Source organism: Linepithema humile, chromosome 1 (genome assembly GCF_040581485.1).
Source record: "Linepithema humile isolate Giens D197 chromosome 1, Lhum_UNIL_v1.0, whole genome shotgun sequence".
NCBI classification, from domain to species: domain Eukaryota; kingdom Metazoa; phylum Arthropoda; class Insecta; order Hymenoptera; family Formicidae; genus Linepithema; species Linepithema humile.
The window spans coordinates 44500373-44516612 of record NC_090128.1 but is presented as its reverse complement, the minus strand read 5'-3'; the positions used below and the strand labels follow the sequence as shown (position 1 = coordinate 44516612).

The 16240-nt window shown below is 32.6% G+C and overlaps 3 protein-coding genes across 6 annotated transcripts; all 3 read left to right on the top strand.

The window, feature by feature from the left end:
- The first annotated feature begins 366 nt into the window (after positions 1 to 366).
- Positions 367 to 4972, top strand: LOC105669872 (P2R1A-PPP2R2A-interacting phosphatase regulator 1). Its single transcript, XM_012363062.2, has 5 exons — positions 367 to 501; positions 1324 to 1387; positions 1779 to 2167; positions 2350 to 2493; positions 3321 to 4972. Exons 1-5 carry the CDS (start codon positions 389 to 391, stop codon positions 3532 to 3534), a joined length of 924 nt encoding a protein of 307 aa, XP_012218485.1. The 5' UTR covers positions 367 to 388; the 3' UTR covers positions 3535 to 4972.
- On the top strand, positions 3480 to 11808 carry DEF8 (differentially expressed in FDCP 8 homolog). Of its 3 annotated transcripts, none has more exons than XM_067348956.1 (8): positions 3480 to 3621; positions 7090 to 7299; positions 7494 to 7785; positions 7931 to 8101; positions 8294 to 8347; positions 8494 to 8735; positions 9088 to 9323; positions 9518 to 11808. In XM_067348956.1, exons 2-8 carry the CDS (start codon positions 7093 to 7095, stop codon positions 9741 to 9743), a joined length of 1428 nt encoding a protein of 475 aa, XP_067205057.1. In that variant the 5' UTR covers positions 3480 to 3621; positions 7090 to 7092; the 3' UTR covers positions 9744 to 11808. The 3 variants fall into 3 exon arrangements, with proteins under 3 accessions (XP_067205057.1, XP_012218475.1, XP_012218476.1); XM_012363052.2 differs by lacking the exon at positions 3480 to 3621 and adding an exon at positions 6446 to 6652; XM_012363053.2 differs by lacking the exons at positions 3480 to 3621; positions 8294 to 8347 and adding an exon at positions 6450 to 6652.
- Positions 10528 to 16119, top strand: LOC105669710 (phospholipase A2-like). 2 transcript variants are annotated; one of them, XM_067350966.1, is made up of 5 exons: positions 10528 to 10625; positions 12324 to 12630; positions 14965 to 15124; positions 15395 to 15535; positions 15750 to 16119. In XM_067350966.1, the coding sequence occupies exons 2-5, from the start codon at positions 12336 to 12338 to the stop codon at positions 15820 to 15822; spliced, it is 669 nt and encodes a 222-aa protein (XP_067207067.1). In that variant the 5' UTR covers positions 10528 to 10625; positions 12324 to 12335; the 3' UTR covers positions 15823 to 16119. The 2 variants fall into 2 exon arrangements, with proteins under 2 accessions (XP_067207067.1, XP_067207041.1); XM_067350940.1 differs by lacking the exon at positions 10528 to 10625 and adding an exon at positions 11001 to 11084.
- The last annotated feature ends 121 nt before the right edge of the window (positions 16120 to 16240 follow it).

Genomic DNA, 16240 nt, shown 5'->3' with positions numbered 1-16240 from the left:
TCGCTCGCGTTTGCGTATGAATACCGTGGAAATCAGCTTGATTATCCGGAGAACGGGTCTTGCGAGGAATGCTCGCTAGTTTTTCGGACGCGTGTAGCTTCTTCAATAGGTAGGTAAGTGTTCCGATGCTCGCGGCGGCAACGGCAGCTGACGGAGACGACGTACGGTGCTACGGGGATCGGTCGAGAAGTTTGCACGAAGGACTTTACGACAGGTCGAACGACGGCTCTGGTAACAGGAGTCGACAACGGCGACGAAGACGACGTTGTCAGCTGCTCTCGGTACATCACACGTGCCACAGAGTCTCCTATGTGCCTCCTTCACGTGGACACCGCTGCTCGACGACGCTCTAGGACACGTGGGACCATCGCGGGCCATCCCGTCAATCATGGACGTTGATTGTCCGATTGTTAGTTTGAAGCGATCCAGTAGCGCGCCGATGATTAATGAGATCAGCAGTGTGACCATGTCCGTCACCACGCCGTCTACATCGTCGTCGAGGTACGTCCGTTTTTCTTCCTACCTCATCCGAGAGCAGCATCATCCGAGCATGATGGTGCTCCGAACTTAGGACGATGACAGAATCAGCAGAGACCTTCGTCCGGGTCAAATAAAGTTTAGGAAGTGCTGTAATTGTAATTACAGTAATAATTTATCGTCTCAGTAGTTTATTTGTGAATAAACTAGTTAGAATAGCTCTTGTGAGTGGATAATTGAGATTTGCCCACTCTAATTGCTTAACGATCTGTAAAAGTAACAATATATTGCATGGAACATTGATTGAACATATGTGTTGAGAGAACAATTCTTTTTGACATCTAGGCTTAAGACAGTAACACTGTTGTATAATATAAAAGTATATACAAATTACGTTTATGTGGTATTGAATTCTATTAAAAAGGAAATCAAAAGATTTGTGTAGAAATATATGCATTACTTGTTTTTATGATTTTTGTTTCTTAGAAACTTTTAGAAACGGTGATATGAGAAATCATATTATTAATAATATGTCATAATTGTTGATATATAATTTTTAATCATTTTAAAACATTGGCAACAATTTTACTTTGAGATATATAGTCCTATTAACTGCCCTCAGAACAAATGTATTCAATGCAACTTACATAAGATGTAAATATATATCGTGGAATACAATTGATTTACATTAAACAAATGCATGGTTCAAGCAATGTTTCATATAAATGAATGAAAGGTTAAATTCTATTTATGAGCAAAATGTTTTGATAATGTTTGTCCAAAATATGTTTGCAGCTGTGTACCAAAAAATTGCCTCCAAATATGTTCTTATATTTTTATTTACAGGGATGCGGTATCAAGCTATAATATATTTGCTAATTCACCTCGTCTACGACGCTTCAGCACTAGTGTAAGATTATAGTTTTCATTTTTTAAATATTTTATTATTAATTAACATGATTATTCAAATTATTCAGTACAATTATTTATCTAAACTTTCCTTGCTATGTAAAGTTCAAATTAGTCATTATCTGAACTCTCGATTGTTAGGCTTCGAGTACACGGGCGATTTAAATCGCGCCACTGAGTAGCGCGATCGAGTAGCATCTCCGATTTTCGTGTACCAAGATCTAATATAAATATATGAAAAATCGGAGATGCTACTCGATCGCGCTACTCAGCGGCGCGATTTAAATCGCCCGTGTACTCGAAGCTTAATATTCGATACATTCTCTAATCTTGAATAAACAGTTTAATCAATGAAATTTTTTATTCTCTATTGTAATCTTGTTTATTTTCAGAGCCCGGGTAATGTTCCTAGATTGACACCACGCGTAAATCAATTGAGACAAGAGGAATGCGTGGACGTTGCTGGCCGAGAAGCGGCACACGAAAAAGAAATACACAGTGCCATGCAAATATCGCAATCATGGGAGGATCTTACTTTGGAAGCAGAAGGATTATCGTTTAAAGACTCGGAGTCTCCCACGCAACAGCTTAACAAAATGGAACGGCCGAAGAGGCCATTAGATCCTCTAAGTTTAAATTTGTCCATCACTGGCCCACCAATGTGTTCTTCACTTTCGCCCACGAGGTCTGGATTTAATCAAAGACAATGTTATTCTCCCAGCATGCATATTTGGAAGAATAACTTGTCTCCGAGTCCTACGAGAAAGGCATTCGCTACAAGGTATAATTTTGTTTTAAGCGCAATTTATATTTTTCACATTCGAAGTTGTTATTGCTAAGAAGATAGCGAATTTTGTTGAAAATTTATCGTCGAAAGAGTCTATATTTCAAAAAGATATGAATTATTGCAACTTACATTATTGTTTTTATTATTTTGTCTAATGTTTCATCTAATAACCACAGGCGCAGCTTGAGTCCTATCGCGATCAGGCCAAGTTGCTTGGGGCCGGTCAAAAGAAAGTTTGAAATCGATGAGGCCACAATGGATCACAATTTGCAACCACCTGTAAAACGTACTCCTGGTTTATTGACATCAGTTACATCCAGGTATGTTTTTTATTCTTGGCGGTTTCTTCTTGATACACAAAAATTCAACGATTATCTTAAACCAGTGCTAGACACGATCTGCACATTTCGGTCGATTTTCGTAAGCTAACGCCTACCGGCTCCCCACTACGTCTTGAGACAATATACGCGTTGCTCTGCCTCAGGTAAGATGCATCCGTAACGCAATGAGGTTCCATGCTCCCTGACTCAAATATTAATACTTTAAACGCGATCTAAGACGTTTCTAATAAAAATGTCTTATTAAACTTTGAATTAACAGTTATTTATTAATTTATAAATTGGAAAAAGTCTCTAGAACATTTAACAAATCTAATCTATCGAATATAATTTAATAATATTTTAGGATTCTTATATCGTAAATGTTATAATCTAGAATTTTGAAATTTTGTTATTGAATTAATTATTAAAAAGCAAAAGATTTTAAAGATCGCGTTTAAAGTATTGATATTTGACAGTCACGTGACACGGAACTTCATCCCGTTAGAGATGCGTCGTAAGCGGAGGCGGAGCGTCATGTGCGTTGTCTCAAGACGTAGTGGGGAGCCGGTAGGCGTTATTACAAAAATCGATCGAAATGTGCAGATCGTGTCTAGCGCACTGTCTTAAACTATAGTTCTTTGTTCGACATTTTTAAATTTAGGAATATAAAAATATTTTGAAATAAAGAGAGAAAATTGTTTATATTTATCAATTAATTTCGACTGCTAAGATTTCATGAAACATGTTAGATTTAAATATCACCAATATTTCAGGGAATTTCGGAAAAGACACATGAAATATTTACAATGCTCTAATTTCTGTTGTAGATTGGATGCACTGTCCAGCCCGCTTCCAGGAACTATTAGTTCCGTCGGCACGCCCGAGTCGTTATCGAGCGCGGATTCACCTAGCTTCTCCTTCCGACCGGTGGACAGTCCGTCACCGGTACGTGTCGCGCCAAATAGTGACAGCGATTCTCTGTCGGATGCGAGCAATCAAAGCAAATCGATGGATCAAACCAGTCAGGATAATCACAGATGAACACGAGAGACCGTCGTTGGACGCGGGAGAGCTTAGAGATTCTATGTGTCATACACTGATCTTTCTCGGCTTATCGATATAGAAGAGGTAGTATCTGTGTCACGGTGTCTTACACCGAAAGTCGGTATATCCTTTTAGTCGGTCTCGTCGTTCGGTGACAAAAGAGAACGTGATGGATCCTTTGGAACTTTAGTGCAGGCATAACGTAACGATTAGAAGATAAGACGGGCATCTCTAACACGTTTCTTCGATACACGAATAAACGTAACGCCAACCAAGTGTTCTCCTTCCCTTGATTATGCTAATCACACATATCGGCAGACTACGTGCCCCAATCGTATCGTTCCATTAGATTTATTGCAGAGTGAAATATTCATATCCTCTGACTGGAATGACTTTTTTTTTTTTTTTTTTTTTTTTTTAAATAGTGCTGTAAACGATTCTCTCTGTATCTATTGATTAGTCTACACACGATAATATCCCCCTTCCCCCTTTGATTCCACCCATTCCTATTAAACGAACCTTGACCTTGTTATCTATTTTTAATGTTTGATAAGTGATCTTTCGTGCATTGGGTGATTCTTGATCTAATGGCTTCTAACGAACGTAAATTTTTATTTGTAATTAGTATTTGTTGTACAGACGAGGCTGCGTCTCGTGCTTAATCGCTCCATAATATTGTACAGATATAATTTAACTATCACACGATGTATCTTTAACCCTCTCTTCATTATTATATTATTTCCATCGATATCGGTAGAACTTGAGTTTTGATTTTGCCGAGAAAGCAGCGCTGACGCGATTAAGATCTTCAGTATTTTGTACTCCAGGCGTTGCAGCTGGTAGATTCAGAAAAGTTCACTCTTGAAATTGCGTTGAAATGCAACGATGGCGATTATGATGATCATGTTTATACAAAGAAATATGTTGCAATTGAAGCAATTCTTAAACATTTTTATCATATTTTTCAAATATCTGAATCCTTTTTTCAGTGAGTTTGCAATGCAAAAGTATGCCACATATCTTCTCTCGAAGATAAGAGGGATCTTGAATTTTAAATGCGAGATAAAATTTGTAAATATTGCTTGTTTTTCTAAACTTCCAACTGTCAGTTTGCCAGAAGGTATACATATGTATTGGCCGAATGAAACTCGAGTCCCAGTGTGTATAGCGAATATTTAGTATGTATGTACATACATGCAACATCTAATTCATAAGATAACACGATCTTGTCCTATATAAATATTAATGATATATAGTCGCGTTTATTCTATATTTCTCCGAATAATATCGTACGAATAATTCTCTATCTCTTTCTCTCTTTCGTGCTTTGTTTATCTCAATAATAACGTCACAGAGATTCCGCAAAATGTTCTCTTAAACCAAAGCATAAGTATTAAGTTCAAATTGTCTTGTACAATTATACAGTTATATAGTACATTTGCTCTTTCTTCTTTCTTCAACAAAAACGTGCTAAATTGTACGAAATTGATCGATCCTGTCAACGTTTCTGATATCTTTCTCTAAGTCTATGTAGCATGAGTATGAGCATGTGTATGAGTTTTGTAATTTTGCATGAAATTCTGCACGATTTTGGTTTGATATTACTTTTTAAATTTATATTTATATATAAATATACATTCCAAAAATAATACTTTACCGAAATTGTGCGGAGAAACATCAAAATGCATATTTGTTTAATACAAAATTCAAACATTCATGATTTGTGTAAATTTATATATTATATATATAAAATTTAAATATATATATATGTAAAGATTAGATTTCAAAATTAACTGATGCTACGAGAAAGCTGTGCCAGAAAATATTAGAAATATTTTCGCGGAAAGCATTCTAGGACGTTCTAAGTTCTAGGAATCTAGGACATATATTTCGAACTTTTACTCGTTTGTTAATAGAGTGATTACAGATTATGTTACATTTTATTTTAAGCGATGTAATGTTAAAGATTTTTATTTACATCTGTATTCAGAATTTCGCTTGGATATAAATTGTTCCAGTTGTTCTAGATTATTGAAGATCTTAACACTAATTGCAGCTTTTGTGATTCTTCGCTTAAGATATATGGATCCGTGAGTAGGGCGATCATTGCATAGAATGCATATTTTAATAGAAAATGATCCGGAAATGTGAGTGTAAAACGTTGTCTGTATATGTCGGTTTTTTCATAGATTTCAATAGATTTTAGTGACAATGTAGCGTAATCGTAGTGAACCTCTAACGAGAAAGTGGATTTTTCAAAACGTACATACGCTTCCTACATTTAAGACTGAAACTAATACCGCTTAAGGTATATATTACAAACAAAACAGTCTTTTTCCCATACACATACATTGAATCTAGAAATTATGCTTCTTAAATATTTTTTCTGTAATGATACTTGTGTGCGAAAGAAGCATTAAAGTGTGCCAACGCAATTTTGAGACAAACATGATGTTTATATTAGCGGCGATCTTTTATTGTTTAAGTATCCTGTGTGAACACAAATTGGAAATTTAGAAATTATTTATATTATTTATATAAAAAAAGTGTAAAGTAATATTTATTAATTAAACGTACGTTGTAAATTTTTATGTTAATTATAAAATCTCAATTATGTGTTTTCTAATTCAGCTGTTTTGTAAACGAAATGTTTTGTAGAAAAAAAATAAATTTATTTAACATTAAGTTTATTGGAATATTTTACGCACATTTGCGCAAAATATTGCTGAAGTTTTAGTGACTTTAGTAATTATTGATTAATTTAGTTTTCATATTCTACAAATAATTGCAAGCAATTCAGGACAAATTTGAAATCAAGCTCGTCGCGCGATTTGTCAAACTTCAACTTCGCGCTATGAAAACGCGCTGCGCACCACAGCTGATTTCAGAACACATCCTTGTGAACGGAAAAAAAAACAGCTAAACATAACCTAAATTTTCTGTGGAGATGCAAGTGCTTTTAAATTTAATATTTTATTTATTTATCTGTTTCTGATTTCAAATTTGTTGTTGAATTGTGCGCATCTATATAATGACAATTAAAAATATAACGTATATTTATACAAGTTGAAGCGATAACTTGCGAAATTTTATTTAAAAAGCATAGTAAAAAGTGGTATGTATTTTTTCTTTACGTTGTTCTTTTTGAAGCTAAATCGAAGAGTTTATTCCAAAATATATGCACAGAAAACGTAAAAACACATATATGATATATATTTTTTAATTTCTATTTTTATCTCTATTTTTTAAATACTCAGTTTCTTCATATTATATTTTTATATACTGCTTGTTTTTAAATATGCAATAATTTAATTTTTCAAATTTATTTACAAAAATATTGCTATTAGAATAAATTCTTTACTTGATTGTGATAATATTGTGTTCTTTCTTTAGGCTAGATTTAAGAATTAAAATTCTAATTTAAGGGATAAAATACAAAAATTACATTATAATAAGCATATTTATCATGATTAACAAATATTGGTGACATTATTTTGCTAAGAAAACATGATATATTTTCTCTAATTATTTCTTTTTATATGTATCATGTAGAAAATGGTGGATATAAAGAGCAATTCTCCTATTGGAGAGAATGACTCACATTATGAATCAAGGATACGAGCCAACAGCTCTGGCACAATGGCATCAACACCCTCATCTTCTTCCGATTATATGACGGGAGAAGCGGATGACAGCTCTGATAGCAAAGGAACTATTCCCTTCAGCTTAAAATCAGTAGAGACAATGCTTTCATTATCTAAGGTAAGACTTTGATTATTAATTATACAACATATAAATTTTAGTTAATAAATTAATAGAATATAAATTATTAAACACTATTATTTGTTTACTACTTATTTCTACATAGCAGTTATAAAATAATAAAATTTGTCATCCCTTCTTTCAAGAAAAAGGCGAAAGAATTAATGAGAATTATATGTCATCATTTCATTTAGGATGCATCTCAAGAGGACCTTCAAGAGATGGTACGCAAGTGCAAGTTGATGGTATTGGAGAGCGCCGAGTGTTCAGACGAGCGCAAATGGCTCGTTCGACGGCTGATCGAATTGCGGTTGCGTGCGCAGGAATTGCGCGAGACCTCAGACGAGAATCTCTTCGAAACTCGTGTAATCCTGGGACATCATTTTGTACCGCAGAAATATTACATCACCACATCTGGCCCGATTTACTGTGACCACTGCAGTGGAGCGATCTGGACGATGCTGCAATCATGGTATATGTGCAATGGTAAATAGTATCTGATGTGTTTTTAGATTGATTACATTAATTAATATGTATACATCAATGTAGACATTAGCCTTCTAACAAGTTTAATCAATAGCTATGGTTTTTTGTTGATGTGCAGCAACAACGCGACGTTTTACTTTTTCAGATTGCAAATTTAGTTGCCACTGGAAGTGTCTGAACAACGTGTGTCGTGTCTGCGTGCACGTGGTTGCCAGCGAGGCCGGCGGTTATACTCATACAAAAGACATCTGTCCAGAACAAGGGCTCTCGAAGCAGGGCTACCGTTGCGCGGAATGCAAAGTGCGAATAACGTTCAGTAAGTACTTATATTCAACAAGTTCAGATTGATGAGTAAAAGAGATCCGGTGAACATTTCTCTAATCATAAAAATCGATAAAATAGGTTGTCCATATGTTTATTTTTATGTCCGCTCATTAATTTGTTCATTTCGTATTAAGTTACGTAGACATCCGTAAGAAAATCGTAGTAAGTATTGTCTTCTTACAAGCTTTCTCGAAAGGACTATCGCTATCCTGCTTCGGCAGTTCTTTTAAAAATACAGGTATTTCACCATGTATATTATTTATATTATATTTACAAACTTATCGCTACTGCAACTAGTTCAAAATGTGTTTTTGCTATTTCCGCAAAATTTATGAGCGCGGAGTTGCAAGGATGTGTATTGTAATAAAAGAATGATGCTTCTAGAATCAGTGTGGGTAGAGCCGCGACTTTGCGACTACAGCGGTCTCTACTACTGTCAAAGATGCCACTGGAATACGGCCATGGTCATTCCTGCAAGAGTGATCAGGAATTGGGATATGGAGCCGCGTCTGGTATCTCGCGCCGCAGCGCAGCTTCTGATGCTCCTGGAAGATCGTTCCGTGCTACCGCTAGAAGAGTTAAACCCGAAACTTTTCACCTTGGTCCCGGATTTATCCCTCGTAAAGGTGAGCAGTAATGACAACATTGTACAATCGAAATAGATATACAAATCATTGCTAGGTATTTAAATTGTAAATGAAGATGTTTCCTTTTTTTTTTAAATTAAAATAAGATTTTAAAATGCATCTATGCAATGTATGCATTATGTGATTATAATGTGCGTAATATGTATCGAAATGCTAAACACTAACCAATTTAATTTTAATAGCATTTGAATTTCAATCAATGTGAAACTCGCAATAAGCAATTAATAAATAAATAAATTGATAACATTACCTTTTACAAATAAATAGTATTAAACATTAAAGTATGCAAAAATAATAGATACAAAATATATATATGCATATTGAACTTTAGCGAATGCGAGAAGAAATGCAAATGATGAAGAGATATTTAGTCCTGTGCGTGGAAGCTTGCACTCAAGGATTACCATGGAAAATCGGGATACGCACGCACATGATCGAGAATTCCGGTAATTACTCCGTCAAGGATCTCATCGATCTCCAAAGTAGCGTTCTTCTGGACGAACTTCGCGCTGCGTACGACACGATGCATGCACACATCACGCAGCAGTGTGAACTCTGCAAAGCAAGGTGAGTATTCAAGCGAAAAAAGGATGTATTCGCTTAATTTATTTATCAAAATCTTATATTGTCATCATTCCTGACATTCAATTACACGCAGAATTTTTTACATTATTTCTAAAAACTTACCATAATTCTAATTCTAATTATTGTCTGTAAAAAGATATATTCCCGACCTTGATATAACTTGTAATGTTTCTCAGGGGACATTTATGCGAAATATGCGGCAATGATGAGATCATTTATCCATGGGATGCGAGCTCGATTATATGTCAGCAGTGCTCGGCGGTGCATCACCGCGTTTGTTGGTCCAAACGTAATCATTGTTGCCCACGATGCGCACGTTTGCAAAAACGCCGCGCCTTGCAAGGTCAGGCAGCGCAGGATGGTGAAGACTGTGATACGGACGATACCGCAAAGGATTCCTAAACGCAAGCGCTGCAAGCACGTGTTGTAAAATATTACTCGTGTAATGATTTACATTTTGTACCTGTTATTTTTTTAAGCGGATCAAAAGCGATTTTAGGCTGTTATTTTTATACATTAATTATATGTTAAAGGTTGTAAAAGTATCTATCTGATTGTGAATTTATACATTGTATCGTGTAATTTTGTAACTTGCGGTCTAATCAGATTATATAAATGATGTATGTATATACGAGGAAAAGTTAAAAAGTAAAGAGACATTTTTAAATCGTTTGATTCCTCAAATGTCTCTTTACTGTTTGACCTTCTATTATGTTTATCCGCCGCATCTTTTAATAGTCACACAAACTTTGTACACAATATGCAGAGTGTGAGAAATATGTATTCTGCGTACGCAAATAGCAATAATTATTTATTAAATGCGACAGGTTAGTGATCATTGTTACACATTTCTAATTCTGCGGAAGAATGTTTATAATAAAACACCCGTCATCATACAAACGTAATAATGCATATCATTTCACGGCTATATGTCATAGCGATCAAAATGACCAAGATGCGAGAAATAAAAGGCAAAGTCGTCCATTGTAAATTATGCGCATTGTCGATTAATTGTCGCATCGCTCGAATGAATGCTAATTGCAAATTTTTATCTTTGTCGTGCCCTTGACATTTACACAACTGTTAAATGACAATATTCGAGCTGTTATCGCGCACCCTACGCGCGCCACCTTCCGCAGGTAGAATAAGGTACCCACGAATAACTTAACACATTGTAGACGAGCTACGTAATTTAACGTAGTTCCGCAACAAAACGTTTGCGACCGGCTACGTTAATTCACGTATTTTTGTGCGCGCTTCTTGCAGGAAGTTTTAGGAACACGGGTGAGTAATCCTAAAAAATTTCAGAAAGCATTTAAATCGCCGGTCACCAGAAATATTTAATTAAAAGGACTTTCCGGTCTACAATATGTTAAGTAAAGTTGTGTCAAACTATGGTCGTCAGTCAGTTATAATCAGATAAGCGGACATGTTGTGCGCTACAATTTTCGCAAGACTCGGAAGATTAACAAGCTCTCGAGCGAAAAGTTTATTATATCAGCTTAGATAAATTTCGCCATTTCTTACATCGTTATTATTATCATTTCTTTTAAATATGTTTTTATATATGGTTGTTAATACAAGGACAATATACATTGTCAATGTATTTTATATTGTATTTTTTCCTTGCGATAGTGCGATAGTCCATCTTCAATAATTGCTAAAAGTGTGTTATACTTTTTAAATTTTAGAAGACAGAAATGATTGAACAAATCTAAATAAAAGCGCAAGTGGACTATCGAGGTAAAGTAAAAAATTGTTTATTCTGGTTATAGCGTAATTTATTTACGCTTTTGTGAAATTTTTCATATTTTTTATATATTTAAATATAATTAATATTATTTTATTGAACTATTGGAATTTATGGAACTATTGAATACTTAAGATTTATGAAAAATTAAAAAACATTTATTAAAAAAGTGTAACATAAATTGTTAAAAAAATAAAATTTTATATGTATTTTGTTAGTAAATATTTTTTATTTAATAATTTTTTATTGTAAAAGTTTTATTGAAAAATATTGGAACATGAGAATATCCAAAATACAAAAACTCATATATGCTGGTGATTATGAAAGTGAGCTAAGTAAAAAATTTAAAATAAAATTGATTTTGTTATTTATTTTGTGTTATATCGATCTGTAAAGTCGAAATATCTTCAATAAATCTTAAATAAAAAATCATCAAAATAAATGATTTAGTTCACTTTCACCACCACATTGCACAAAAAATTTATTGCATTTGTTGTGCAACGTAAGACAAATTTGACAGTAAATTATAAACATAACGTGATTACAAACAATGCATAAAAATTTTGATCGAGTATTTCAAAATTATTCTGTTTTATCCATTTATCATGTAAAAGAAATGTTTTAATATAGATTATGGTTTGACAGTATTTAACTTTGCCACTTTTATCGCCAGTTATAATTCTATTTAAAAATAAAAAATATTAAAATATCAAGAAACGAATAGTTTATTTAAACAACCGTCGTAATCAGTCGTTGCAACATACTTAACTTAAATACTGCGACACAAATTACACTGCAATTATGATAAGTGATTCGCTTAAAACTTCTGTGAAAAAAGTAGACAAGGTCAGCCTTGGGGAAGAATGGCGTTAGACCGCGAATATACAGTTTTTCCACTTGTCATAGTATAAACAATACATCGAATGACAATGATTTAGATATAAAACTGTTAAAACATTCTAATTCATATCGTGTTTTCAATAAATTTGCATTTATATCAAAAATAAAAAAAAGGCTTTATGAACGTTATTATAAAAAACTGTGCAATTATGGAAAATTTATCATTTCCATTCTAAAACGTGTGTCTAAGAACTTCTTTGTAACTTACAAGTGTTTAATTTGATATTTAAATCATTCTCCTCTTAGCATTTTTATTAACATGCACTTAACAGCGTGTGCTTTTCGTTCATTAGGAGAACTATTTCTTATCATCCTATCGTCATTTATTCCAGGTGAAGACATAGATGTCACGTGTACGCGTCTGTCTCTTCGTACTCTTCCTCGTACTCGACATCGCCGTTCAATTCGGCGATTGCGAGGATACAACGAATACTACTGTTAACTGCGATGAACAGGTTCCGCCTGGCTCCGATGAAACTCGTCTGTCATATGTTGAATGGTTTTTTCTGAAGTTTGACGATCAGTTTGCGAATTTTATAAAATATATTATCATTCTCAAGAACGAAGTGTGTCCAGCAGCCTTTAACAGCATTGTCAACAAATTCGAAAAAGAGATTAATTTCCAGTTGATATTTCCAGGTAATTCGACTACTCGTAATCGAAGAGTTTGCAAAAAAAACATTCTAAATGGCAATAATAAATTTGAGAAAATCTACTTTTTAATCTACTTTTTACTTTACTTTAATATTTGATACTTTTTTAGCATAAAAAGAATATTCTTGGGTTTTATTTTGTATGCAATAAACCTTTTTATAATTATGAAATATTTTACATTTTACATTGCTACCAATCGGGACAATACAATCTTCTTTAGCAAAAAAATGATTAAAAATATAATATTCACAGATTATTTTATGTAAAGTTTTGCACTTCTAATTTCTACTTTTATTTTTATTATCTGATTAATTACAAAACAACTCTTTTCTGAAGAAGAAAGCCGTTACAATTATCAATATTATCAGTATAGTTATTAAAGCTTGTAAAAATACGCTTGTAAAGTAGATATGCCTTAATCTTTCTAAACTTATGTTTTTAAAAACACATTACTTTAATTTTTTATTTTAATTCAAATAACGCGTGAAATCGTAGTTTGAAATCACAATTTTTTATTGTTTAGACAAATCGATAAATTGCAAGATGCAATAGCTAGATATGTCTCGACACCTCAGCAAAATTAATTTAGAATACACGAATAAACACTCCTTCAATTAGCGCGTTCTACATATTTATGCGTAAATAACACATAATTATCTCTCGACAAGACAGTTCACACTTTACAACAAGCTATACATATTCTTTTTACATACACAAAAACATACATTGTTCAAACAATATTTTTTATACTTTATTGTAGAAAAGATTTTAGAAAATTCCCCCCCCCCCTCTCTGTTAAACGAGTTAAATATGTTCTTTACACGAAAAAGAAAAGAATCTCAAATAGAATATAAAAAAATTTTCGAACTTATGAATTCTTATTTACGAATAATTTAAATTGTTTCATGCAGATTGATTTTGACGCTTCCATGTGCTTCTGTTTCTTACGACAATTTTTTAATAATTTCATAATAAGAAGCAAAAACATATTTTCTGAAATCATAGGATATCTGACATTTATTTGCGAATTAAAAAACGTATGGCTAATCACTCGTGAATAATTACAGACGAATTACATTATTTACCGTGAAATTGGAGATGTCGATCGATATTGATCGATCACACGGAAAGTTATTTTGAATTCACGTAAATCGTTGTGCTATTTTGATAAGCTTTTTATTGCTTTGCAAAATTATAAATGTTAATATGCTGATTTACTGTCACTGCAATATGTGCAATATGCGCAATATGTGCAATGAGACAATATGACATATGTGTAAATTGACAGACGACTTACAATTCTTATTTGGATAATCGCGAAAGACAAAATTATCTTTACAACTACATGCTGAATATTAAACAAACTCAATTTTTCCACGCTACACTTCATATTATCAGCTTATTTATAAAGAAGCGAGATAACATCGTACCATTCATTCGTTCATTAAATGCAAACTTCTTCCGAGAATTGTTTATGAAATATAAAACTGTAACTGGGATCTAAACTCATGTTTTAAATAATATTAACTTAAAATAATTTATTTATAAAAACTGATATGTTAAAATAAATATAAAAAAAGAAAAAAAAATGCGAAAGAGAGTGAAATGTTTCGAAAGATACATTTCAATCATTGCAAACATTAAGAGTTATCGCAAAAGTCCGCTGGAAAATTCCACGATGATAATTAAAAGCGTTGAATCTAATAATCGACTTCTGATACATGTGATGTGTTGAAGGATTCTAATCTAAACTTTTATTTTTCATGTTCATGCGTGCAATCAGATGTAAATACGACAAGCGTATACGTCAATTGCAGCTGTAACTTCCGCGATATGTTTTTTTCAGACAAAAATGTTTTAAAAACAAATTGTAGTATATTTTTAATTTGTTCTTTTTAATTTGTTCTTTTCTTGAAATGGAAACGTTGTTTCTCGAAAAGGAAACTTTAAAATATTTTAAAGTTAAAAATAAATTCTGACTTTTTTTTATTCATTATCTTGGAAAAAATACTGATGCATTTATAATGTATTATACATTTTAGTTGCATCATTATTTCATAAACTTATAGAGATCGATAGATGTTTTTTAGCAATTTTGTAATCAAAATACATTAAAAAATAATAATTTTAATTGACTGGATACTTTTCTCTTTCTCTCTGAAGTATAATTTTTATTTTTTTATTTTGTTTGCATCAAAAATTAAAAAGTAAAGCTAAAAACACTAGATTAGCAAAACATAAATTTGTAAGTCTGACAAAAAAAGAATTTATTATCATTATTGAATGAAATATTTTCTTCATCGATAATGTTCATGTTAGGAACACTCTGGTGCGGCGATGGAGATAGAGCGGATAACGAGAACGATCTCGGCGAATTCAATCAGACAGACGCTTGTTGCAGAGCGCATGATAATTGCAAGAACGATTTGGTGGGTGGTAAAACACAAGTCAATCTCAAGAACAATGGTATTTTCACGAGGTAATTCAACAAACGAGATGATAAGAGCATGATTTGTAGTGCAATCTCTCATGCATTTCTCGTGTTTTTTTTATGTCACTGCGACGTCTAAAATAAATTTTGTATCGTCCTGATATTTGAATACAAAATTTACGTAATAAATGTGAAATGCACATCTAGCAATATCTCATATTACATATTGCATCTTCAATAAAGAATTCGTTCCTTCGCGCTTGTTTCACTAATAATTAACTTTCTGATTGTCTGTCTATGTAATTTTGTGACGAATAGAACTGCTTGCAATTGCGACAACGAGTTATACGACTGCTTGAAGAATGTCGATAGTGTGCTTTCCAAAGGATTCGGAGAAACGTATTTCAATTTACTGGGACCACAGTGCTTTAAATGCGTGTGCCCAACGGACAGTTGCAAGTATGATAAATAATAGTAATGCTTATTATGAATTTAATTCATTTTGATTATCTGTTTGGCAGCAAATTAAATAAATTTTAAATTTTTGCTGCAATAAAAAAAAGTTTGTGTTATGTTGCAAAATTTATTTCAATTTTTTTAAATGGTTGCATTAAATATTTTAAATTAGAAATAAAAGTTGGAGATAATTTTTATTTAAAAACGCAAATTTCAGCCCTTCTACTGACGATTCGGAATGCAAAAATAGATGCAACAGGTATACATGGGTTGATAATCGTAGCTTTTAAGTCAATGGTCAAAATAGCAGAAGTTCAAACAATTTGGCAAAATAAAATTTGGAAATGTAAGATTTTTAAAGATGCAATCCTACAATATGTACGCACTATTAACCTACTACTCATAACAATGACACATCTTAAAAAAATTCTGTACTGTAAAATTTCTTAACTTTTCTCAGCTTTGTTATGTTATGAGTTTATTCAAAATATATTCAAAAAATTTAAGTTTTAACAGTTTTTGGATTAAGATCGACATCAGCCAAATTCATTCAACTTATATAATAGGCCATTATTGTATATATTGTGGTACTATTAAAATTATGTATATTATAAAATATAATAAAGAAATGATGTATATAATAAAATAAAATAAAATTTATCAATTGCAATAAAGCATCGCATGTTTTACCATCGCATGTTTTATTCT

Excerpts from the sequence above, each read along its gene's own strand:
- LOC105669872 (XM_012363062.2), top strand. The coding sequence starts at position 389 with ATGGACGTTGATTGTCCGATTGTTAGTTTGAAGCGATCCAGTAGCGCG. Across the intron at positions 1,388-1,778 it reads TACGACGCTTCAGCACTAGT|AGCCCGGGTAATGTTCCTAG; the intron begins GTAAGATTATAG and ends GTTTATTTTCAG. Across the intron at positions 2,168-2,349 it reads AGAAAGGCATTCGCTACAAG|GCGCAGCTTGAGTCCTATCG; the intron begins GTATAATTTTGT and ends TAATAACCACAG.
- DEF8 (XM_067348956.1), top strand. The coding sequence starts at position 7,093 with ATGGTGGATATAAAGAGCAATTCTCCTATTGGAGAGAATGACTCACAT. Across the intron at positions 8,348-8,493 it reads CAGTTCTTTTAAAAATACAG|AATCAGTGTGGGTAGAGCCG; the intron begins GTATTTCACCAT and ends TGATGCTTCTAG. Across the intron at positions 9,324-9,517 it reads TGTGAACTCTGCAAAGCAAG|GGGACATTTATGCGAAATAT; the intron begins GTGAGTATTCAA and ends AATGTTTCTCAG.
- LOC105669710 (XM_067350966.1), top strand. The coding sequence starts at position 12,336 with ATGTCACGTGTACGCGTCTGTCTCTTCGTACTCTTCCTCGTACTCGAC. Across the intron at positions 15,125-15,394 it reads AACAATGGTATTTTCACGAG|AACTGCTTGCAATTGCGACA; the intron begins GTAATTCAACAA and ends TGTGACGAATAG. Across the intron at positions 15,536-15,749 it reads TGCCCAACGGACAGTTGCAA|CCCTTCTACTGACGATTCGG; the intron begins GTATGATAAATA and ends CGCAAATTTCAG.